Source organism: Borostomias antarcticus (assembly GCF_949987555.1).
Source record: "Borostomias antarcticus genome assembly, chromosome: 15".
Classification (NCBI taxonomy): Eukaryota; Metazoa; Chordata; class Actinopteri; order Stomiiformes; family Stomiidae; genus Borostomias; species Borostomias antarcticus.
This window is the reverse complement of record NC_140248.1, coordinates 10,879,082-10,903,827: the sequence shown is the minus strand read 5'-3', so window position 1 is coordinate 10,903,827 and position 24,746 is coordinate 10,879,082. Positions and strand designations below refer to the sequence as shown.

Here is a 24,746-nt window from a genome sequence, read left to right as displayed (position 1 = left end):
TTCTCCCCTCTTTCCTGCACGCCCTCTGTCTAACCTACAGTCCCCCTCACAGGACTGCTGTGGGGCTGGCGGGCAGACACTCCGCAACCAGCATTGGCCCTGGAACATTTGAGGCGTGCCTCGGCTGGGATACGACCCCCCAGGCGGCTGTATACACTCCCGCTCCGGCAGCCAAGAGGGACCGAGGGTCCGGCTGGGACAAGAAGCAGGCAGACAGACGTCCTACAGGGGGGGAGGGTGAACTCAGCCAAACAGACTGAGTGCTGGATCGCACGGTGGGGTTTGCTTTGGAGTGGACCTGATCAGACAGCCATGGAGGTCCCGACAAGAGGCGCTGAGCCCAGGTGTATGTCCGCCACACACACGTTCAGAACCTACGGACTGATCATCACTCTGCTGCTTGGTGAGACTTCTCTTTTATCTTGTCTCTTGTTCCGTCCGTCTCTCTTTCTCTCTCTCTTTCTCTCTTTCTCTCTCTCATCATTTTTTTTTCATTCTCCGTCGTCCCGGTCATGTATCCTCCATGTCTCTACCTGCATCAGGCATGCTGGGTAAATGCTGGGCTGTTGCGCTGATTTGCTGATGTCCCTTTTTTTTACTTTGCTGAATGTTGATAATGACATCATCGGGGCCGTAGATCCGGTTCCGGAATGCTGTGGCTGGTGGTTTTCCTGTAATGAGAGCTGGTAAACAGGATTGCTTCTGAGTACAGTGACCTTTTCAGTGTGTAACTGTGATGTATGTGACCAGAGTTCAGTTGAGAGTTTGATCCCTTTTAGATATGATAGGAAGCACTGTACAACACTCGCAGTTGGGCCTACTGTAGTAATACCAGTCCTCTACAGATATCTAACGTATACCCAAACCCAACTCTTGGACCTATTCACTGATATCCTACTCTGTAAATGATGACCTCACAGATACAGTACATAGCACATTATTGAGAGAGCAACAGTGTTATCGTTGACCAAAAACCTGTCAACTAACTGTAGTGTGTGGTGCGTGTCTGTAGGTGGAGAAGAGTCTGTGGATAGAGATACATGTTAGTGTTCTTTTGGGTATTAACCGGTAGAATACTATTTCAATACAGTTTTGTGTTTGTGTCAACGGTGTGTCCAGAGTCAGCAAAGTGGGAAGTACAGGCTTGAATCCTGCTCAGGGAGACAGGACAGTAACATCTGCTGGGTGAATTATCAGGCTAATGTTGCACTGGCGTGCCTGACAGCTGTACAAACCTGGAGCTGACCACCAGGCTCATGTTCAGTCTCTCACGCTCTTGGCCAACAGCAGGACCTATAACACCCCTCCACCCCCCACCCACCCTACCCACCATCCTAGCCAACCCCCTATCCCACCCCCCCACCCCCCACCCACCCTACCCACCGTCCTAGCCAACCCCCTATCCCACCCCCCACCCACCCTACCCACCGTCCTAGCCAACTCCCACCCCCCAGAGACAGAGATACTGGGATGACATAGTCATTCTAGGAAGAGGCTTGGGGTTAGGGTTGCTGTTCTGTTATAGGACTTTCTGATGTGGATTATCTGTCTCCAGGAAGCTAGTGTGGAGTTTGGTTGGCTTTGGATAGAGAGTTGAAAAACTGACACATGTAGGCTAGAAACTAGAGCATCAATTCTCCCTGCTCTAGTTAGGCACCTGGGATACAGGGATAACTTTGCTAACAAAACTTTGATAGAATTCTGAGGCAAACCTATAAATACTGTAGTGGAAAACATAAAACGACTGTATTAAATGTCTGCATAGCAAAACTTAAAAAATGCACTTACATGCTGCAGCACACATGCCTTCATCAGAGTGACTGGTCATCACCCTTGGACCAAAGAGCGCCTTGTTTTGAGATTTTGACTTGCTGCACTAAAGACGCACTCCACTCTGTCTTTTTTACTATAAATACTGTAATTCAAGCCAGCGGAAGACTGATGACCCAACCAATCAGCATGGTTTGCAAGTTTGGTTAGAATCGACTAAAGTCTAAGGACCCTAATTTGCTATTGGAGAGCAATGAGAAAACCCTCCCCATAAAAATGTAACACCTACTGTAGAACAGAGAGGCAAGCCACCCCCCAAAAAAAACATTTCCCCATGTTTTGTAAAACAATGTTTTGTCGTTCATTCAAGGCATTTTGCTCTGTATTAGCTAGCCTTTTTGTTCTACATTTCAGTTATACAATCCATTCTGTAGGTAAATTGAGATTACACCACTAGGACAGAGAGAGAGAGAGAGAGAGAGAGAGAAAGAGAGAGAGAGAGAGAGAGAGAGAGAGAGAGAGTGAGTTACTGTAAGGAAGAGACAAGATGAGAATCAAAGAGGAGCGAAAGGATCAAGTGCAGAAACTGCGTGTGTGTGTGTGCATGTGCGTGTGTGCGTGTGTGTGCGTGCGTGTGTGTGTGCGTGTGTGCGTGTGTGCGTGCGTGTGTGCGCATGTGTGTGTGCGTGTGTGTGCGTGTGTGCGTGTGTGCGCGTGTGTGTGTGTGAGTGTGTGTGCGTGTGTGTGTGCGTGTGAGAGAGAGAAAGAGAGAGATGCATCTGCCTTGTGTGAGTTTCTGCAGCATCACTGTGCTGCATTGGGGCAGAGCGAGAGGGAGAGAACGTAGAATAAGTGAGACAGAGAAAGAGAAGGTGGTGGGGGTGGGGGTGGGGAGGGGGGGGCATATTTGAGAAAGAGAAGGTGGGGGGGGGGAGGGAGGGGGGGTCATATTTGAGGCGATCATCTATTCATACTCATGTCCCTCTCAGCGTAGCCTTATCTGGAGGTTACAGCCATATATTGCTGTAAGCTGCAGGAGAAGGGCTTCTCCTAAATTGACCTTGACTTTGTTTATGACGTGTCACACAGCTGAGACTTATGTAAAAGCTTAGAGGGGGGTACAGAGGGACAAACTGAGCCAGATAAAAACAGTGAACAGAGGGATGAGCTGGTAATATACTGTGATACTGTTTAGGGGATTGGAGAGCAGGAAAGAGGGAGAAAGTGTTTGGGCAGCAGTCTAGTTACAGCAGACTAACCATCCATCATCTTTAGGTTCACTTGAGAATGGTTGGTGTCGGCATTATCTGGATTGTGTTAAAGAGGTGGCAAGATCTGAGAGAGCATTATTTGGAGCTAGAAGAGCCCACACCCATTTGCTAATTACTGCATTTAATGAGCCTGCGTTGAGTAAAAGGGCCTCAGAACATCCTAGACAATATAGTAAAATCAGACCCACATTCTCAGCCTCTCAAATACACAACAAGCACACAAATGAAAAGAAACTACTGTACAAACATAACTTAACCAATCAATCACAAACACATACTGCAGGTGTGAGTTCATACACAATGAGCTACAATAATGGGGACTTTTTTATTTCTCCTCATTGCCCACCTATTGACAGGGCACAGTCCCTTTTTATTGTACCAACTCTCCATTTTTCCACCCTCTCTTCTCCCTCTACTCCATCCTGCTCTCCTTTCTTTTCCTTCACCCTTCCTCCCACTGCGTCAAGACTGGGGGACTCTGCCATAAGAGTACTGACTTAAGTAGGTGTGGTTTGCGTGTGTTGAAGTGAGTGTCTCACAGTATCTCACTAGGCACTACAGTGCACATCATGCTACAAACTAAATGTAGCTCACTGGTAGGGTGAGTACACCTCAGTCAGTCCTGGGTTCGTAGGAGCAGCGGGTTACTGAACTGTAAAGTAGGAGCCCGACACTGAGTAAGGAAGGTATAGAATGAGGATTTAGTTCTAGAAAAAGATACATGAAACATGAGTTTCAGGACAGCATGAACCATACAATATACAAACAAAACTCTTGACAACAGTAATCTAAATACCTCTATGACCCAGGTCCTAAACAATAAGGTATTTTTGAATTCAATGAAAGTAAATCAGATAAAAAATGACTGGATGAAAGGCTTGTCAACTCCCCATCAGGAATGCCTGCTCATATTACTGCATGGCTACATCAAAACTAGTTATAAACTAGAAATAGCACAATCAGCTCAAATGTCAATATTTATTGTACATTAACTAATACAATTATTAAAATTGGATAAGCATCAATATATACTGCATTTCTGCTGTAGAATACAAACTTAAATGAAATTTAAATATATTAAATCTTGACCTGCTTTATACAGTGCAGTGACTAAATTTACATACAAACAACAAAACATTTTGGATATAAACACCCAAAAGATAGCCACAGTCAGCTAGGCTTGTAGAAGCCCCAACCCACCAAATGTAGTACATTCCCCTCTAATGAGGTTTTGACTAAGAGCCCTTTCACACCTACCTCCTTTGGTCCAGACGTTCATACTTTTCAGTTTCATCCGAAACAAATGTACTGTAGACTACAGGTGTGAAACCTCCTCGGACCACAGTGGCGAGATTTGAGGCCGAAATTGTCCGAAAACAGACAACATTTGGTCTGAAGAAAAGAGGTGGTGAACCATGTAATGGCTCCAATATAGGCTACTTATTTTTGACAACCTGGACCTTATTTACGGCATATTATAAGACGTTTGACTCACTGAGATCACTTTGGTGTAGTTCGGAGGCCTTTAGAAGAAATTTAAAATACAGCGCGAGCCAAGTATATCCATGTAATGGCGGTGGACAGGCACTGAGAATGCAGCTTCTAAAAAATCTATTTTCTGCCGCGAAACATCAATCTGTCTTTATGAATCGCTAGTTGTGCTTACATAGAGCGAGGGCTTGTTGTGGTTTTTCACATGTCTCTGTAATATGATCTTTAGAAACGTCTTTAGAAACGAAATAGCTTCTCCACTCGCTCCAGCACGCATGCGCACAGCGCGCAGACTGGTTATTCTCCGTTACGTCTGTAGGCTACACTCGCGGTTCACATTCTCTACTCTACGATCGGCTTGTTGGTGCCTGGAATATTGTGTGCAATATGCCTGAATATTTATCAGATTTTGAGGATATAGAAGATGACTTAGAATATGATGGACACCGATCGTAGCGTAGAGAATGTGAGCCGCGAGTGTAGCCTACAGACGGAGAATAGCCAGTTTGCGCGCTGTGCGCATGCGTGCTGGAGCAAGTGGGGAAGCTATTTCGTTTCTAAAGACGTTTCTAAAGATCATATTACAGAGGCATGTGAAAAACCACAACAAGCCCTCACTCTATGCAAGCACAACTAGCAATTCATAAAGACAGATTGATGAAAACAACCGTTTCGCGGCAGAAACTAGATTTTTTAGAAGCTGCATTCTCAGTGCCCCGTCCGTCGCCATTACATGGATATACTTGGCTCGCGCTGGATTTTAAATTTCTTCTACAGGCCTTCGAATTACACTAAAGTTATTTCGGTGAGTCAAACGTCTTATAATATGCCGTAAATAAGGTCCAGGTTGTCAAAAACGAGCATTCTCCTTTAAGACGCAGTATCAGCCAAACTATGGAATGATACAGTATGATTTGTTGTTTGCAGGATTGTCTTTATGTTGCTGTTAGTCTCTCTTAGTCTCTGTGTGACCTTTTCATGTCCCTTGTATGCTCGTTCAGGTGTATCGTGTGTGTGTGTGGTCCTCTCTCTCCCTCTCAGGTGTGTGGTCAGCTCAGGCCCTGGAGATGTCTACGGGGAAGATTCCGTTCATCGAGGCTGTGAACGGCAGCACGGTCCTGCTGCCCTGCACGTACGCCAGCTGTATTGGCATCAAGAATCTCTACTTCCTCTGGCAGTTCAACAATAATGGCACCATGCAAAAGGTCTGGTCAGCTTACACCATAGCACACAGCTACAACATACACAACAGTTCTCTTTTGCAGCTATACAGTAGCTTGTCATTTCAAGTGTTTGAAGTACAGCGGTATGGCTTCAGCAAAATACTAATTAGTTTTCAGATTGGAGCTTTGATTGGACGTGGTGAGTCTTAGATGATTGACAGCTACCGGCCTGGTCCACTCAGGTGTGTGATTCAGTGATTCCGTCAGAGGGGGTGGAGCCTGATGTGACCATCTACCATGACCGAGTGGAGTTTGTTGGCCAAACGGCGACTAACAACATCTCCATCCTGCTGTGGAACATCACCTTCGACGACGACGGCCAGTACAGCTGCTTCGGACGCAACCCCAAAGAGAAGGGGAGGAACCACACCGCCAACTTCACCCTCATCGTGGTGGACGAGTGTGAGTAGGACTGTTTTACTGACGACAGAGAGGCAGACAGATAGAGAGGGCCTCCAGGGCCACCATCTCGAGATGCAATTATACAGACACTCGATTGTCAACGTGATGAGTCGGCAACAGAGTCTTTAAAATGGTAAATGGACTGCACTTATATAGCGCTTTAATCCAAAGCACTTTTACAGTGGCCTCTCATTCATCCATTCGCGCACACGTTCACACGCCAACGGCGGCAGCTGCCATGCAAGGTGCTAGCCTGCTCATTGGGAGTGATTTGGGAGCTAGTCTTTTAAATAGCCTACCCTCAGTCTATATTCATCCTGCCCATCCCGCCTCCCTTTCTTTGCCCCCCCGGTCCTCTTTTCTGCTGTCCTGCTGGAATGGTGCCTGTAGTGCGGGTGGTGGACAAAACCCTCACCATCATCATCGCCTCGGCGGTGGGCGGGGCCATCGGCCTGTTGATGGGCTTCATGCTGCTTAAGAACTTAACCCTCTTCATCCTCGCCAAGATGGATGAGAAAAAGTGAGTGACGCAGGGGTGACGGGGCATTCCCCACACAAGGGAAGGGAGGGTCTCAGTCAGCAATCGAGCAGCTATAGATTTGACAGATTGTACGGAGCGCCGTCTGTTTCTGTGTTTCTGGCTTTAACCCTTCGTGTCCTCTCCTTCTCTCTCACCTGATGCAGTAAGGAGTGCCTTGTAACTTCCTCAGGGATCGACAACACTGAAAATGGCCTCTCAGGATCTAAAGCTGACTCGAAAGCGACACCAAAGAAGAAATGAGAGTACCCGCATGAATGTATCCATATATAAATATGCATAATTCTAAGCATATGTTCCATATATGCACATGTTTATGCACACATGAGACTCCATTATGTTCAAGTTGATATATAACAGAAAACACTTAAACCTTGGACTGTTTTTGATAAAAGAGAAAAATAATTATTTGATTAGTATGCTTAAGACAGGGAATAATGTAATGCAAGCTGTTTCTACTGGGCTGGATCCTGCTCTTCCTGACACCTAAGTCATGCTCTGCACTTCTCTCAAACTCTTCTAATTCCTTATCAAAGGCTACAGAGGGTATCCATGAAACCAGTTAAGTTAAATGTACAATCCCCTGTGGCATTTTGTCCTCATATTTCAGAGAATTTGTTTAGTCCCAAGGTAGTCCTGGCTTCCCTACTGTAGGCTGCGACTGTCTACGGTGATTCCCAATCTGTTTGTCTATTTTAATTTCAATTGGGTCATGTCTCTTCAAAATGTTAATGTAAGGGTGTGGGTGTGGCAAGGATTCAGCTCAGTGCTTAATACCTTTTCTTTGCTTGTTATGAAACACAGGTACCTGTTAGTGCTTCTGTCTTCCCCTACTGGTAGGGAGGACTATTGCAAAACCTTTATGAAATAGCCTACAGCAAAATGCAAATGAATATAATATAACAAGTAAATGAATGACATGATAGACAATCCCTTGAAACCAACCCCCTAGAAAAATGAATGACCCTCTGAAGATGCTGCTTTAAGACAAAATAACCAGTGCATTTTACAGCATGTGAAACAACTGGCCAGATTTTAGACACAATGCTTGACAATAGAAATGTACCCTAGTGTTCGTTTTTGGAATCATGCAATCAGTATGTGCTTTGAGGTTGGTTCTTAATCTCATATCATGATGCCAACCCCTTCAACATCCAATGTGCCAACAGTCCCTGACTGGCTAGGCTATGCACTATGAGATAAAGTGGATCTCTGGCCCAAGACATCGACTTCACATACACAGACACATGTTCCATACTGACAGTATAGCATTTACAAATAGTCCTCTCTCCACTGTACCGACACACATAGACACATGCACAACAGACACCTCTTTACACTTTGCAATACTCATGAGCTGCAGTGCGGCAACATCTTTGGTGGTTTTGAAATCCCAGTTAATTGATCTCAAATACACCACATGCAAAAACACACGGCGCTGAACTACAGGTGTTGCCCCATCGCACCTGGTCAGTAGTTAACGAGCAGGTAAGGTATACAAGGGCTGCAGCAGATCTATCCTGAGGGGCTGCTGACAGGATGACTGGACAGGCCGTAGTGTTATTCAGACTTCAGCCTGTGGTTAAGGGAGTGGCTCCTGTACTAGCAGTAGTATCTCCGAGGCTCTCCTGGATATCTTGATTTCCCAATACCAGGGTGTGACAGATGATAAGGGGGCTAGCGCCCTGGGGAGAGGGGCTTGTGTCCATGTTACCTCAGAACCCCCCCCCACACACACACACACACACACACACACAAAAAAAAACATTTTGCATATTTAGCTTTATTTATATTTATGCCTCAATACCAAACAAAAGGATATCTCAAAGGTAGTGAACTGAGAATAAAATCCCAGTAGAAACTGAAGACTGCATAATAGCATAATGCATCAGCCATAAAAAGAAAAAAAAAGAGTTGCATTCTTTCTTTTTGTTCCTTAGAAAAGCTCAGAACATACTAGACTGTACCTCCTTTCAACACATGGAGTCATCAGAGCTGGTAATGAAAACTTGACTACCTGAATATCAGGTGGTACTGTAGGCTACTGTACTGTTATGCAGAAACAGACTATGGAGTGAATGCAGGGCTGTTCCTGCAGCCGTTGAAATGTAGATGAATGCACTGACTTGTAGCAATACTGTAGCAGGAAGGCTTAGCTGGACACTTGAAACATAGAGATATTATTTTTTTTTATTTTTTTGCTGTGTATGTATTTAAATCTAGTGAGATGTGTCCCATCTTGGGGAGCAGTTGGAGCGAGTGAACCAAAATGGCTGCTGGTGTGATGTGTGAGATAGGATATTCAAATATGGTCATGTGTTCAAACTTCAGGGTAGGGATGAGGTTTGTTAATGCATTTAGAAAAATATGAAAGGGGTGTGATATACCACATAACTCAAACTATCAAAATATTATCTTGTTCAAAGAAGTTCACTTTTCATATAGGAAACCCAACATCATGTGCCAACATCACTACTGAACAGAAGTGTTTCTAACAGGCTCTCCCTGCTGGTGGGAGTTTGCCCTAACACTGCAACACCATTACTGTAGGACTAGTTGTGATGTGATGCTGGTGCTCCTCTCTACTGTGATGATCATGTAAAGCAATAACAAATGACTGACGAAGCAGCTGGAAGTGGCTTTTGGGAAAAATATGCCGGGAGATTGTGGGACATGCGGCAGCATGTGAATGCGCTGAAAACCTGAAGGAAATCCAGAGCTGGTTGTGGAAGTTGAATGTGAAACATGGCGTTTGTAACCTTGTGGAAGATGCTTTAGGCTTACTTGAATATCAGGTAACCTCTGAAGATATGCAATATACTTATGCCATTAAGATGAATACACTCAAGCATGGAGATTATTATATTAATCAACTCACGTTAAGGTATTTATGTTATACTGAAATGCTCCATTAATTCATTTTCCAGTATGATACAGTTGGTTTCTTATTGTATTATTTTCTTCATTTGAAATAACTGGATGTATAACTAAGCTGTCTGATGCTGGCTCCAACTGTTACACTGTAGGTGAGATACTGTACTGTAGATGCACATCAATAACTTGCTGTTATCTTTTGCACATTTGACAACAGAATGTTTTTGAACCAATACTGAAATGTATTTTCAACCCCTTCTTATATCTTATCTTATAAAACACCACAGCTGTAGACAACTGACAAATGTTAAATTGTTTGAAATGGTGAAAAAAAAATCCCATCACAACATTGGCCAGAGGTAAGAATAGCTTTCCTTTGTCTTGGCAGAGACAGTGTCAGGGAAACATTCTAAAAGGCACTGGAAGATTCTGTAGAAAGATTATCTATGGTGAAGAGCACAGACTGTCTGAGCCCCATCCTCTGTCCCTGCACACTGACCCCTCGGTCACACAAGACCCCCTCCTTGATAGCCTGGTCTGAAAAGAGACCATTTTGCTGGACCAGGCTATGGTTTGGAGGGTCTCTACATAGCCACAAGACTCTTCACAAGAATGTATAGCCATAGTACTCCGGTCCCCCGTCAAATGATGTCCCCCATGCAGCCTCACACCCATGCATATCAGCTATATTTTTCTTTATTATGAAAGCCACAAAATCCAATAAAATTTTGAAATAAATCGTATACTGTCATTTTGTATTGGCAGTCACTATGGCAAATTAAATAAGCTGTACTTTGACATTTTGAACCTCAACTCAATATATTTGACAGGAAATTAATTACATTTGACATGGCACACACTGGACAAAAAAATAATCAAATGACTTAGTAATAGTGACACCAGCGAGATGCTATATGAGCTGTAATGATCATATAACCATAAACAGTATAAAATATCACATATAGAACATTGACAGTTTAAAATATCTTAATAATGAGGGACATTATTATACAAAGGACAATTTGATCAGCAAGGTGAGACTTGAAACATGATGGCTGTTACCAAGTCAATCCAAAGATTTTGACCTTCACTTTCAGGAGAAATAAAACCGCCTGCAAGATACGCCTCAAAGAAGACTTCTTATGGGTACATCTGTAAAAGGGGACAATCAGCAGAGAGAAGCTGGATTAGTGTCAGGTGTAGTCAGTGTCCTGTCGCCTATGCCGACCGTACAGTAGCCCCCGTCGTCTGGGCGACCTCCTGCGCTCTCCCTCTCCAGCAGATGCTCACCTCCATGACAGAGTAGACCCAGTTGAGCAGGAGTTCCACCCTGCTGTAGACCCCAGGTTGGCCCTCCCTGGCACAGCCCACGCCCCAGCTCACCACGCCCACCAGCTGCCAACGCTCAGACAGGTACACCAGTGGGCCCCCGCTGTCACCCTGAGGGAGAGCAACAACACACCGTGTCATGACTCCCGACAAAGTACTGCAGACCGAGAGGGCCTAGTCTACGAGAGGGCCTAGTCTACGAGAGGGCCTAGTCTACGAGAGGGCCTAGTCTACGAGAGGTCCTAGTCTACGAGAGGGCCTAGTCTACGAGAGGGCCTAGTCTACGAGAGGGCCTAGTCTACGAGAGGGCCTAGTCTACGAGAGGGCCTAGTCTACGAGAGGGCCTAGTCTACGAGAGGGCCTACTCTACGAGAGGGCCTAGTCTACGAGAGGGCCTAGTCTATGAAAGGGCCTACTCTACGAGAGGGCCTAGTCTACGAGAGGGCCTAGTCTATGAAAGGGCCTACTCTACGAGAGGGCCTAGTCTACGAGAGGGCCTAGTCTACGAGAGGGCCTAGTCTACGGAGCAGTCACACATAGCTGAGGGGCCACTGACGAGGGGTACCTGGCATGCATCCACTTTGCCTTCCATGCGTCCGGCGCACAGCATTCTGGGAGTGATGGCAGGGCCGTAGACGGAGGGGCGGGAACACACGCCCCTGTCAATCAATTCCAATGTGGCCTTCTGCAGGACAGGAGACGCCTTACCTGGGGACAGAGGAGAGAGGGGATGGCCGCTCGCTACGACAACACTGAAGAGCCTTGCGGATGAAACGCCCATTGTCCTGTCTGTCTGCCCGCGCCATGTAAATGTATTCAACTATCCTGAACTGGGCGTTCCCTTGAGCGCTGGTATCTTTGCCACTGTTTAGAAACCTTTCTAGACCGTGCACCTGGTAAGAGACTAGCGTTAGAGCTTTGGAAGTGTTAAGAGTCATGCTCGCCCCCTCTTTGATCTGCGCTCCTTAACCTGACTCCTGTTAGATGTTATTGACCATATCTCCCCACCTCCTTGCTCTTCTGTCCTGGCCTGTCTCAACTAACCTTCCTGGTCCGCTCCTATCCAGACAGGCCTGTCTCACCTGTCTCCTGCAGGAGGCCCCAGCCCGTCACCACCAGGGGGTCTCCCGCCTTCAGACGCAGACCGTGGGGGGGCAGGCACACAGGACGGATGGTGTCTGGGTGAAGAAAGGAGTCGGATTTAGAGCTGAAAACATGTACGCAGACTCAAAACTGTTTACTATAGAAAATGACATGAAGTCCTTATCCGTGCCTCGGTAGTGATGGTAGTGATGGATTGTTCCAATCCTTGTTCAAGTCAAACCAAAAGAGGTATCAGAGTCTCTGCAGTTCATACAAATGAACACTGGAGGCCAGTATGGTGAGAAATGCACCAAAATGAACTGTTCTTGCTGTATCAAGCAAAGACAAGCCATTCCAGTTGCCCTGCCCAGGTATAGGTTCTACTTGTATAATATTCCTGTAATGGAAGGATGAGGATTCTAGGTACCTCCAACTGTGACAGGTGTGACCAGTTGTACCATGGCGATGTCATAGTCATTGGTGGAAGGGTTGTAGTCTTTATGGACGATAACTGCTGCAACAGATTTGCCCCCAGAAGTGCCCATGTTGGTCTTCCCCAGCACAACCTGCCAACGGCTCAGGTCCTTCTTACGCCTGTGTGTGTGTGTGTGTGTGTGTGTGTGTGTGTGTGTGTATATATCAATGAAGTATGACAGTGCAAAAGAGACAAGTCAAACAGACAACTTCAACAACAGTACAACAACCACGCAAAGTAGGTCGGCACTAAACTCCCAACGCTGACAATCCACGTATTATGCGAGAGCCATGTCCGTGTACCCACTGACCCGCTGAAGCAGTGTGCCGCTGTGAGGATCCAGGTGAGAGAGACCAGGGAGCCTCCGCAGACGTGCTGGCTGTCCTTCTGTAGGCTGGCCTGCCAGGGCCACGCCTCGATGGTGGTGTCATAGCCCCCCACCACCCTGTCCTGGCCCAGCGCATCCCCACAGTCTACACGCGCACGCACACGCACGCACGCACACACGCACACACACACACACACACACACACAGTACCACAAATGCTTCATGAATGCTTTGCTTTAATCAAAGTGACTGAAGACACACAGTAGACGAGTGAGGGCGAGCGAGAGTTTTTACCTGAGCAGGTGAGAGCGATCACTGAGCCCGAGGAGCAGCTTCCTCTGCAACGAGCACAAGACACAGCGGCTCACCCTCACGCCTCAGCGCCATCAGCTAGCGGCCTGGTGCCCCGCCCACCTCGTCGCCTCTATACTGTTCGTTACCTGCCGGTGACGGCGGCGTGCAGGGGGCCGTCGGCCTCCGGGCGGACCGCGCTGAGGGAGGCTGCCAGGGGCGGGGCCAGGCCGCGGACCGGGATTCTCCTGCTCTCGGGGTTCCTGGCGGAGGCGGGGAAGGAGCAGAGTCATAACAGGGGGAGGGGCCGGACGCCGCCCGCGGGCGCCGTCGGAGACGACGTCGATGTCAGTTGCGTTTCTATAGCGCCGTTCATAGGAATCGGTGAGGTGGGTTGGCGCTCACCGCGTGTATCCCAGCCGCTGGCAGGAGGCGTGGGTGTGATGGCGCCTCCAGTTCTCTGCGCACACGCTGCTCCATTCGGCCTCCGGCCTCCACACCTGCAGCAGCCTGCCCTCACCCACTAACCGCACTGGGGAGAGAGAGGGGGTGGGGGTGGGAGAGACAGGGAAGGGGGGTAGGAGAGAGAGAGAGAGGGTGGGAGAGAGAGAAAGGGAGGGAGAGAGAGGGAAGGGGGGTAGGAGAGAGAGAGAGAGGGTGGGAGAGAGAGAAAGGGAGGGAGAGAGAGGGAAGGGGGGTAGGAGAGAGAGAGAGAGGGTGGGAGAGAGAGAAAGGGAGGGAGAGAGAGGGAAGGGGGGTAGGAGAGAAGGAAATACTCGGGCAGGTAAAGAGAGGAGCGAGAAAGCAAGCAGGGAGAGGAGACTTGAAGCAAGGGCGGCTAGCTTTACGCGGGAACGTGGCGTTGGCCGTCTGGCTGGTCACGCAGGCGAGCTCGTCCTCTCCGCCCACACAGTCCACCGTCCCGTCACACACCTGGTCCAAAGGGATGAAGTGGGTGGACCGGGCGCAGAAGTTGAACTTGCTGGCGACCAGCAGTTTGACTGGAGAGCACGGAGGAGGAGGAGGAAGAGGAGGAGGAGGAGGAAGAGAAGGGAATCACGATGAAGGACCAGGGAGGGAAGAGGTGTTAAACTGCAGGGATGACTGGAGAGATGAGACCTACTGAGGTATCCAGCCACAGCCAGTATTCCCAGCGAGACCAATATGGAAGCCACAGTGATGAGGGTTTGCCTCGTCTTAGACGCCGCCTGGTCCCTCTGGGCCACCGTAACCTGCATCCTCTGGCGTTTAGGCATCAGAACTGCCAGTGGAAAAGACAGTCAGACAATCCAGTTGAGACTTGGAATGATATGTAAAGATAAATAAATAAAGCACATGAATTCCTTCAAAACGACAATTGCTGGATATCAAGTGGAAACATAACTTATACTGCACTTTAATATTAAACTACGGCCATTCAAGGAGTGGGTACAGGTAACAGAGAACTCACCTTGGTGTAGATCTAGATGATCTAGATCTGTTTTATCAGTGCGTAAAAGAGTCTGAAATAAAGTGAGAGGGTGAGGCGGCGGTGTACATCTACTGTGTCTGAATGGTTATCGTCTGGGCAAAAATGTTATCATAGTCATGTGCTGCAGGTCTGACTCATACTCATAAAGAACCACTCAGTGGTCCGGTACCAATGGGAGGGTGTGGAAGTCTGTCCTCGTCCTCTGTCTCCACTCGTCTGCAGAGGGCTCGGGTAGGGCATCTGCCAAGTCCTGGAAAACAGCCCGCAAACAGATGCCGCCATGCCCTCACTCTCACAAACACTTCCTGTACCCGAGGGACCAATCAGAAGCCTGAGCGGGCCTCGTGCTGATTGAGCTCATTAGTTAGGTATAGGTTGATGATTATTGATATCAGGTGACGATGTTACGCACAGTCGTCCCTCTGCTTGGTGACAGACAGTCGTTATGGTTGCATGGTAAAAGACAGTTTGTTCTTCAATAAACAACAGTGTGTTGGAACAGAATGTGGTTCGACAGGTTTAGACTAACAGTTTGCTCCGAGAAATGACCAGTGTCGGATGTCTGGTTGGAATATTATTAGTCTACCAGGACCAGTTTTAGCTTGATACCAGGATTCTTATCCTCATCCTGAAGTTATTTCAGGATCATTACTCAAATTAGCACCAATTCTCACACAGGACACATTCTCACACTGAACACTCAAACGACCGAATTAGGGTAGAAAGATATTCAATGCACATCCTAGCCTTCATACTTTGAATGGATAACACTGTCTGTGTTCCTTCTGTTCAAACCGAGTCACTTCCTTGGCGGAGCAGCACTGTCCTTGTGATCCTAATAAAGAAGTCGAGTACACCAACATCCTGCCTTACCTCCCTGTGCTCTCTCTGAGGGGCTGTCCAGACGGGGGCTCCTGTGAGACAGATCGCCGTCCTCAGGACACACCTTGGCTTGTGTTTGACCGTCCTCTTCCCTCCGGAGTGCAAAAGTACATCTATGCCTTCCCTCATCTTCCTGTGCCCTGTCGAACTGCACGGTGAAGGGTTGACCATTGGTGGAAAGACCCATGTCGTCGTCAACAGGAGCGCCTCTGAGCGAGCTGATGCAGGCCTTGACTCTGCAGTCACCCTGATGGACAAAAGGGAGAGGGACGCAGACCAGTTTGGGACAGTTTGATATGGCTGGACATTTCAACCAGCCCCTGATTGGCATATTGGTCAGGTATCTCTTGTGTAATAGAAAAATCTGTGTTATTAGATATTATTTGAATCCATTTGACATACTAGACCTTGGTTAGATCTCTTTAACAGTGTTTGCTGTTAAGGCCACAGAACTGGCCTCTCATACCTTGGCTAGAGAAAGAATGCTATGTACTTTGTAATCTTATGTTTTTGTATAGAAGTAACTATCTCTGCTCGCGCCCCAACCTTGCCAGTCTCTCTGTCAACAAAACAGGATTCCAGCTGGACTGGGGGGTGGGATGTGAGGGCTAGGAATCGGCCCAGACACCAAGGTTGCTTTGTATAAATGAATGTTGTCACTCCTCACTGGGGCCGCACTTCTCACTGTGTGAACTGCTGTGTGCACGAAGCAACCTGAGTTGGATGGACCTCTTCTGCAGTAGGGTTTTTTGTATTTTCTTTTGGTAATAAACTTTATTAAACTTAGAACGTTGGCATTGAATCTCTCCTGAACAATACTCTGTGACAGAAATGTCTACAACAATTGCAAAAGAGATTTTAATCTCAATTAATAATTCCTGTATAAATAAAGGTTGAATGAATGATGAGCAAAGGCGGGACGGGCTGCCTCTTTTCTGGAAAGTCCCCTTACAAAAGGGGCAGTTGCTCTATAATGTGGGAAAAAAAGCATTACAGAGCCTTTTTGGAGGGAGATTTTAGAGTGGCCTTTGTGTAGATTTTGAAGACCACTGCCCTGTGGGGCCCCTACAGTAAACCATGTTATGTAACTTGATCTACTTTCCCGTAGCCCTACAGTACACCATGTTATGTATCTGATCTAGTCGTACAGTACACGATGTTATGTAACTTGACTGTCCTGTTCCTACAATACCTGATCTACTGGTCTAAATGTATGGTATATACTGTATTCCAGTCGAGATCACTTTAGTCAAAATTTACCCATTTATTTTGCATGCAGCAAATACAGCATATGAAATTTTGGCAGTGTGCTCTGTTCGGGGGGCCCCCTGCCTTCCACTGCATGTGGAAAGCGCGATAGTAGGGGGAGGCGAAATCTAGATGTCCCCCTCCCCCTGGACCGCTTGGCCCAGAGTGCCTTAGCCCCCTGCCTCTATTACGATCAGAGTGGGCCGCTATCGTGAAGTCGCTCGGAGGTAACTCAGCCCACTAAGACCGTCAAAGAGAGCCACAGGGGGACTGCTGTACATTATAGTCCCTGGCCTCCACGGGCCGACACTTTGTGGAGTTCTGAAGGAGTACAGTCTAAAGCCTCTGCCTCCGTGGTGACCGGAGGGACCGCTGGATGGCCCTTTGGAGATGTCACCACGGAGAGCCACAGAGACTAGGTGAAGTTCCCCGGCTTCCACTAGCCAACGCATAGTGGAATACCAGAAGAATGCAGCAATACCCCGGAACAGAGAGCAACGATGACAACAGAGATGACATCGACAGAACACAGGTAGAGCAGGGGAGGAGGTGGGGCGAGCACGCAGATAGCAAGCGATCAGCAGTAATGGCAAGAGCCATACATGTTTTGACAGCTTAAATACATGCACTCTGCATGCTGGACCAATGCTATGACAGCTGACAGTCAGCTGGTAGGTTGCGTCATTACAGGGTGTGACTGATTAGCCTTTGCCGATTAGCCCGGCGTTGACGTCCATGCCTCGCCTTAAGTTGCGTCGGAGACTTCATAGTTTGTTTATGAACTGAGGTTATGATTAATTTAACACTGTTTCTTGCTATGCTTCTACATTTGACAGTACAGATAAGAGCTGTTTTTTGTGTGTTTTTTAATTTCCAATTAATTTTTGGTCGGTTGGATATTTGGCAAACATACATACAAACGTACACACACACACACACACACACACACACACAGACACACACACACGCATACATCAAATCAAATCAAATCAAATCAAAGCTTTATTTGTATAGCGCATTTCATACCCAGAGGCAACACAATGCGCTTTACAGAGTACAAGGGAGGTGGGCATACGTCCCACCCCTACATATTCCAGAGGGAAGCAAAAAAACAGTATCACCCAGGGGCCAGAAAAGTGAGCTGTAAAAATTCTTCCCTGACCCCTCTCAACAAGGCGATCGAGCAAGCTCCTGGAGTATGTTTGTCTACTGGCTAAGAACATTTATAAAGCAATAAATAACATTAAATTACATTTTCAGAGTAAGAGAGGCTAAAAACATCATAGGAGAGACATGGCAAACACTGGTGTATGTCTGTGTGTGCGTGAATGTGTCTGGGCCCAGATAGAGGCAGGGGTTGGGGTAGGGAGGGGGTAGGAAAAGGATACGGACCCGGGTTAGGGTGAGGGAAAGGGGGGACTAGGTCCAGGCCTAAAGCCGGAAGTGGACTGGTGTATGTCTGTGTGTACGTGTGTGTGTGTGTTAACTAATTGCTACGACATCCACAGCAGAAACAGGGGTATCTATCGGACTCAGGGTGGTCTGCTGGTGACAGTGGGGCATCCACTGGACCTGGTTAGAAGATAGGAGGGAGAGAGAGAGGCACTAGGGAGAGGGGAGGCAGAACAGGGTTAGTAGCACACAGAGCCATAAAAGCAACACAGATATTAAAACAGGCAACCTGGAGCAAGCTCCTGGAATATATTTGTCTAACGGCTAAGAACATTTATAGAGCAATAAATTACATCAAATTACATTTTCAGAGCAGGAAAGGCTAAGAGCATCATGGGAGAGGTATGGCAAACACTGGTGTGTGTCTGTGTGTGCGTGAGTGTGCCTGGGCCCAGATAGAGGCAGGGGTTGGGGTAGGGTAGGGGTAGGAAAAGGATATGGACCCGGGTTAGGGTGAGGGGGAGGGGATCCGAGCCCAGGACTGGTGTATGTCTGTGTGTGTGAGCGTGAGTGTGCCTGGGTCCAGGTAGAGGCAGGGGTCGGGGGTAGGGTGGGGGTGAGAAAAGGATACGGACCCGGGTTAGGGTGAGGGGAAGGGGGACTGGGCCCAGGTCCAGGCCTAAGCCAGATGTGGACTGATGTGTGTCTGTGTGTACGTGTGTGTGTGTGTTAACTAAATACTACGACATCCACAGCTGACACGGGGGTATCTATCGGACTCAGTGTGGTCTGCAGGCGACAGGGGGGCATCCACTGGACCTGGTTACATACATACACACATGCACACACGCACACACGCACACGCACACACACACACACACACACACATCACCCACAATAATACCACTCATGGTCTCATGGATGACCCTTCTCAGACTCTCTCCACTTTGACAATCTGCAGCAAACCGTGAAACTGGCCCCAGTCTGCTAACCTGTTGAGCAGGAAGTCCCGACCCTTGATGCCATGAGGAATTAGTTCTTTCATTTGAATGCTTTGTCTACTGAAAATGGTTCAAATAATAAATAGAGAAGATATTGTTTCATCACTTAAGTCCACAAACAACCTTTTCCTCAGTAGTTAGTGCTGCTTCATGTTACTCAAAAAACCAAGAGGATTAAGTAAGTCTGTAGTTAGTTATTGTCTTTACAAAACACTACTTTTCAGTAGCTTTTTCACTGACATTAAATGACTGAAATTGTTTTGTTGTTTGACTAAGCTATTTTGTTGAGTCATTGCTGTGTGTGTGTGTGTTCATGCGTGTGTATGTGTGTGTGCGTGTGTGTGTGTGTGCGTCACCCACTATCGTACGTGAGACCAGTTAGGCAGGTTTGAAAGAAAATAGAAGCAGAAGTGGAAAGGTGAGAGAGGGCGGTTTGGATGCTAGTGCGCCATCAACGGAGAATAATAGAAAACCCAGTGACAGAGAAGCTGTTCGGCTGTGAAGGTGACACAGACCACAGTGAGACCACCTGAGCCTCCAATAAGACCAACAGAACCAGAACCAGACCACAGTGGGACCACATCAGCTTCCAATAAGACCAACGGAACCAGAACCAGACCACAGTGGGACCACATCAGCTTCCAATAAGACCAACGGAACCAGAACCAGACCACAGTGGGACCACCTCAGCTTCCAGAAGCCACAGTGAAGGGGGGGCCTCCACACCCACACACACACGATGGAATATGACCAGGTACTGTAGGTGTATTTACCTCAGTTCTCTACAATCAAATTTCTCCCTGTGGACAACCTGTTGACATCATACTTGTTCAACATTAGGCTACAGTAGATTATGGAATGGAGTCTTATTCTGACCACTCAAACCTTCATTAAAATGGCCTTAGTCTGGGTGTTTAATATCTGGGTATTGATCTTGTCTGTTGATCTAGGACAAGACCAAGACAAAACTTTCCTCACAGTTTTCTGAGTCATCGAGACACATTGCGGATGATTATGTTTCAGACTTAATAATCACTCATTGATGAAAAGGAGTGACTGTTGATTTCCATACTGGGCCCTAAGTAGACTGGTCAAGATATCCGTTTGATCTGATCAACTTCCAATGCCATACTGTACAGTGTGCTAATGTGTGGTCTGTTCTGGTAGAGGTAGACTTCAAAGTAGTGAAGCTTTGGATTGTAGGCATCACACACACAACTGGTGTTTTGGACCAGGATACAACACACCGCTCTCCTCTTCCTTCTTCCCCACAGAGTGAGCCTCCGCCCCCTTACAACTCAGTCGTGATGCAGCCCCACGCCCCCCCTCAGTACAAAGAGGTGGTAGGGTCCGCCGCTTCCTTACCACCCTACCAGCTCTACTACATCCCCCAGCCGCAGGTCGCCGAAGTCCGTGTCATCCCTGACAACCACCGTGAGCACGCAACGCGTCTCCCTGACTCCCTCTCATTCAAACGCAACCGCGTTTCCATTTCGCACCGCCGTCTCTGTTGGCCCGAGACCACTCTCTGTCAGTCTGCTCTCTGTCTCTTCTCGTCGTCCTCAGCACTTTTCTGAAAAGTATAAGAAAGTCTCTCCCCTCTCTCTCTCTCCGCCCCGTAGCCCCTCCTCGCGGGAAAGGCTGCTGCTGCTGGTACATCAACAGTGCGCGACGGTACGGAGGGTCAGGAGGGAGCACTCTACTGCTCATTCTCCTGGCCATCGCTATCTGGTTGGGAGGTGAGAGGAGCGGCCACCTGCGCAGTTAGGCTGTGTTCCCACTGCCTTAGGGCTCAATTCTGATTTATTGCTCAGATCCGATTTTTTGTTTGGCTGTTCACACTGAGGTCGCATTGCAGAACATCTAACCTGTATCTGGTCTGGGACTGTGAGTCGACTTAAGACACTGCAGTGTTATGGTTTTTGGTATTCCCAGGGGCCCTCTGTGGCTCCTGACGTCGCCTGACCCCTGACCTCTTATCTCGTGCGCAGTGCGTTACGGTCCCACTTTGGCGGCGGGCTACCTGAGCAACGGCTACGCCGACCGGCCCAGCGTGATGGAGAAAGACACATGCCCCTCCTTCGCTGTGGAGTGTGACGCCCAGAGGGACTGCAAACTGGGCAGCGATGAGACCAACTGCGGTCAGTCACTCCGTTGCCCGTCTGACACTTCAACTGTCTCTGCTTGTATTCGCAACTTCATTCAGTCCTGTATAGTGTATATTTTATAGTAACGGTTAAATGTTGAATAATGTGCATTTGACTTGCACTTTGACTTCAGCACTAGATTATGCTCTTATGGCACTTATTTAGACAGGAGATGCACTAGTGAGTTCTGGAGATTAGTAGTACACTGACGACCTATGTTACATGCAAGTGTTGTAAGTCACTTTGGATACACGCGTCTGCTAAATGACTATAATGTAAATGTAATGTAATGTCATTTGTGTGTTGCAGTCAGGTTTGGGACAGACGGGGCCCTCCAGGTGAAGACGAACCGGTCAGGAAGTTTCCGCCCTGTGTGTTACAGTGGCTGGACCGACAGGCTGGCTGCCCAGACCTGCACCCAACTGGGCATGGGAGGGTGAGCACTTTCAGTAGTCTCTCAGTGATATTTGCTGCCCTCTAGTGGTCAATTAGAACTAATACTGGATGTATTGTCAGTGATGGATGTCTGCCTGCCTGTGTAACTGTGAAACTGAGTCCTTGGGAGTCCCGAGTAGGTAACAAGTTGATGGTTAAACTCACTCCCCCAGTATAAATACCGTTCACCCGCACCGATGAAGAGCTAGCTTAGCTTTTCATCGGCGTTGCTGGTTAAAACGGTGTCTCTCCTGTGGGAGACCCGGGTTCGAATCCCACCTAGGGCATGCTGAAACATATGGATTACATCTGTCTATCAGGTCCTAATAGTGTGACATGGTGCATATTTGGGTAGGCTGTACACAAGTTTCAGAACCAATTAGAACATCATACACCATGTCATAATAACCTGCACAAATCCTCCTATATTCACTTTTTTTGTGCACATAAATGACTAAAACTGTGTGTGTGTGTGTGTGTGTGTGTGTGTGTGTGTGTGTGTGTGTGTGTGTGTGTATGTGCGTGTGCGTGTGTGCGTGTGTGTGTATTTATCCCAGAAGCTACAGCAGCAGTAGCAGTATGAGAAGTTTCTCCTCCTCCACTCTCTCTATTGCAAGTGAAAAGTCCTCCAACACCATCCAGGGAAAAGTATCACTGAGGTGGGTACTGCTCAACAATCGCAGCCTGATCAGTAAATGAAACAACCATGTTTTGGTTTGATGTATACAGCATAGTCATCACATATACTTATAGACATATATTTATGTGATTTCCACAGTTCCTCCTGCCCAAACCAGGAGACTGTTCTTCTACAGTGTACAAGTCAGTAGCTCTGTTATTTCATCCTCTCTATTGATGCACAAACAAAATAATTGTCAGGTGGAGTAAAGTGCTCCATCTAGTGTTCAGTGTGTGACTTTGCAACTCTCTCTCTCTCTCTCTCTCTCTCTCTCTCTTTCTGGCAGCCTGTGGACAGCCGCAGTCATCCTCCAGGATCATAGGGGGCGTTACCGCCTCGGCTGGCCATTGGCCGTGGCAGGTCAGCCTCCATTTCCGGGGCTCTCACACCTGCGGAGGCACCCTGATCGCTCCTAACTTTGTGGTGACCGCAGCCCACTGCTTCCCCAGGTCAGTGAAGGATGGAGAGACGACTAACAAAATGGAGTACGCTCTTGGGACAGAACCCTGTGGAGACCGATCCACTAGAGCAGTCCTTGGTCATGACAGCCTGAGAGAAAAGGGAATGGAGATAGTGACTCGACACGGACAGTTGAAGCGGGGAGGGAGATCCAAGCCATGAACAGTGCTGTGTGACCAATACCGAGCAGCGCAAAGTGCCTTTGGTATAAGCATATTAAAAAAAAGACTTGCTCCTCCCTCCAGGCCGGAGTACATGGTGCCCAGAAACTGGCTGGTGTACATGGGCATGGTGTCCCAGCACGCGCTGCCTCCACACGACCTGGTGGAGAAGATCATCCCGCATGAGAGCTACGATCCAGAGACCAACAACTACGACATCGCCCTGATCAAACTAACCCAGCCAGTGGTCTACACCAGTCAGTACATCCTCCTACATCCTCTCCATACTCTGAACTGTGACAGGGCTGGATGGGATCTGTGAAATGCTACACATTATGATTCGTATTAGTATTAGCAGAGTTCACATTCAGTTCCTATCAGTACAGTTAGTTCATAGTATCAGTCCCATGCCTGCTCGTCACCAACATGTGCTCGCGTTTGTGTTGCTAACAGGAAACGTCCAGCCTGTGTGTTTGCCGGCCCATGACAAGACCTTCTCTCCGGGGACGAGCTGCTCCATCACCGGATTCGGGACGACAACGGAGAGGGGTGAGCAAAGGGATGAATTCCAAAAGGGGGACAAGAAAGGCTAGACGCTCGAGGAGACGACACCGCCATGTAAACATCAGTACCGTATGAAAAAAGTGTCGCTGACGGCGCGTTGGGTTTGCTCGCTGTCCAGGCGGCGCTCCGGGCTCCAGCAGCCTGATGGAGGTGTCCGTGGACATCATCGACTCCGGTGTGTGTAACAGGAACGCGGTGTACAGAGGCAGGGTCACCCGGAATATGCTGTGCGCCGGATACCTGAACGGAGGAAAGGACGCCTGTCAGGTCGGTCCGTGTATCCGGGACTCGCCGCGTAATCGTTCAAATGTCCCGATCTGGGTGAGCTGTCCCGTTATGTAACGGTACCCTGGCTCTCCCAGTAGCCGCGTGATCTCACCTTGCGTGTTGTCCTCAGGGTGACAGCGGGGGTCCTCTGGTGTGTAAGGACTCAAACCAGCGCTGGTACCTGACGGGAGTGACCAGCTGGGGGACGGGCTGTGGTCGGAGGAACAAACCGGGGGTGTACAGCAACGTCAGACGCCTGCTGCCCTGGATCTACAGTAAGATGCAGGTAAGAAGCCCCAAGGCCCAGGCAAGCATCACCAGGACCCAATATAGAGACGCCAGTCAACGTTATCAGCCTAGTTTCAGAATCAGTTTTTATGTTATTGCCCAGGTAGTTTCTAGGAATTTGCGTTGGGTCAGTGGTGCATAACACAGATGGAGACAACGTTAGACAGGGTGCAGGGACAAGACGGGACAGTGCAAAGACAGGACAGTTCAGAATACCAATACAAAATGGAGTGTGATGAGTGTATATTGTGGCACCCGGAGAGAATACCCTGGCGGCTGATCTGAAAGCAGCGAATGTCCACACAAAACGGCCGGGTTAAAAGCCCTTCCTAGGGCGTTTATTCACACAAGAAGGTTAACAGAGACGGCCTCAACGGCTTTAAGGGGAAAAACAATATCACTGGGGTTCCTTCCTGGAAGCGGTACGGGGTTCCCCTTCTCTGGGATCGGTTCTTGAGGTTAGTGGCACAGCCGTCCGGGAGCCTCTGGGTCCTTGGGGACACAAAAAAGAGAGACCGATTAGCCTTGGGCTTTACAATGGTACAACGTTACCTGTCCGTACACAACTCGCTACCAAAGCCCCCTCCAAGGTCCTGGGTCCTCTCTTTTGAAGGCTCCCCAGCTCGTTTGCTGATAAGCCGCACCTGGTGTCCCCGGTGGCTGGTGATCTGATGTAA

General features: G+C 48.1%; 3 protein-coding genes across 3 annotated transcripts; 2 read left to right on the top strand and 1 right to left on the bottom strand.

Annotated features, from left to right (window-relative positions):
* Window positions 1-312: 312 nt before the first annotated feature.
* On the top strand, window positions 313-6,938 carry LOC311318783 (sodium channel regulatory subunit beta-4-like; the record flags this gene model as incomplete). Its single annotated transcript, XM_084450213.1, has 5 exons — window positions 313-403; window positions 5,574-5,737; window positions 5,938-6,157; window positions 6,548-6,677; window positions 6,842-6,938. The coding sequence occupies 5 exons, from the start codon at window positions 313-315 to the stop codon at window positions 6,936-6,938; spliced, it is 702 nt and encodes a 233-aa protein (XP_084306339.1).
* A 3,771-nt stretch (window positions 6,939-10,709) lies between these two features.
* On the bottom strand, window positions 10,710-14,331 carry tmprss4b (transmembrane serine protease 4b; the record flags this gene model as incomplete). The annotated part of the gene is made up of 11 exons (XM_084450212.1): window positions 10,710-10,721; window positions 10,860-11,009; window positions 11,464-11,606; window positions 11,981-12,076; window positions 12,409-12,575; window positions 12,767-12,929; window positions 13,079-13,122; window positions 13,225-13,338; window positions 13,481-13,607; window positions 13,924-14,076; window positions 14,199-14,331. The coding sequence occupies 11 exons, from the start codon at window positions 14,329-14,331 to the stop codon at window positions 10,710-10,712; spliced, it is 1,302 nt and encodes a 433-aa protein (XP_084306338.1).
* A 6,045-nt stretch (window positions 14,332-20,376) lies between these two features.
* Window positions 20,377-24,746, top strand: LOC311318780 (serine protease 33-like; the record flags this gene model as incomplete). Its single annotated transcript, XM_084450210.1, has 9 exons — window positions 20,377-20,503; window positions 20,692-20,808; window positions 21,061-21,210; window positions 22,617-22,779; window positions 23,035-23,207; window positions 23,404-23,499; window positions 23,633-23,781; window positions 23,912-24,088; window positions 24,708-24,746. The coding sequence occupies 9 exons, from the start codon at window positions 20,377-20,379 to the stop codon at window positions 24,744-24,746; spliced, it is 1,191 nt and encodes a 396-aa protein (XP_084306336.1).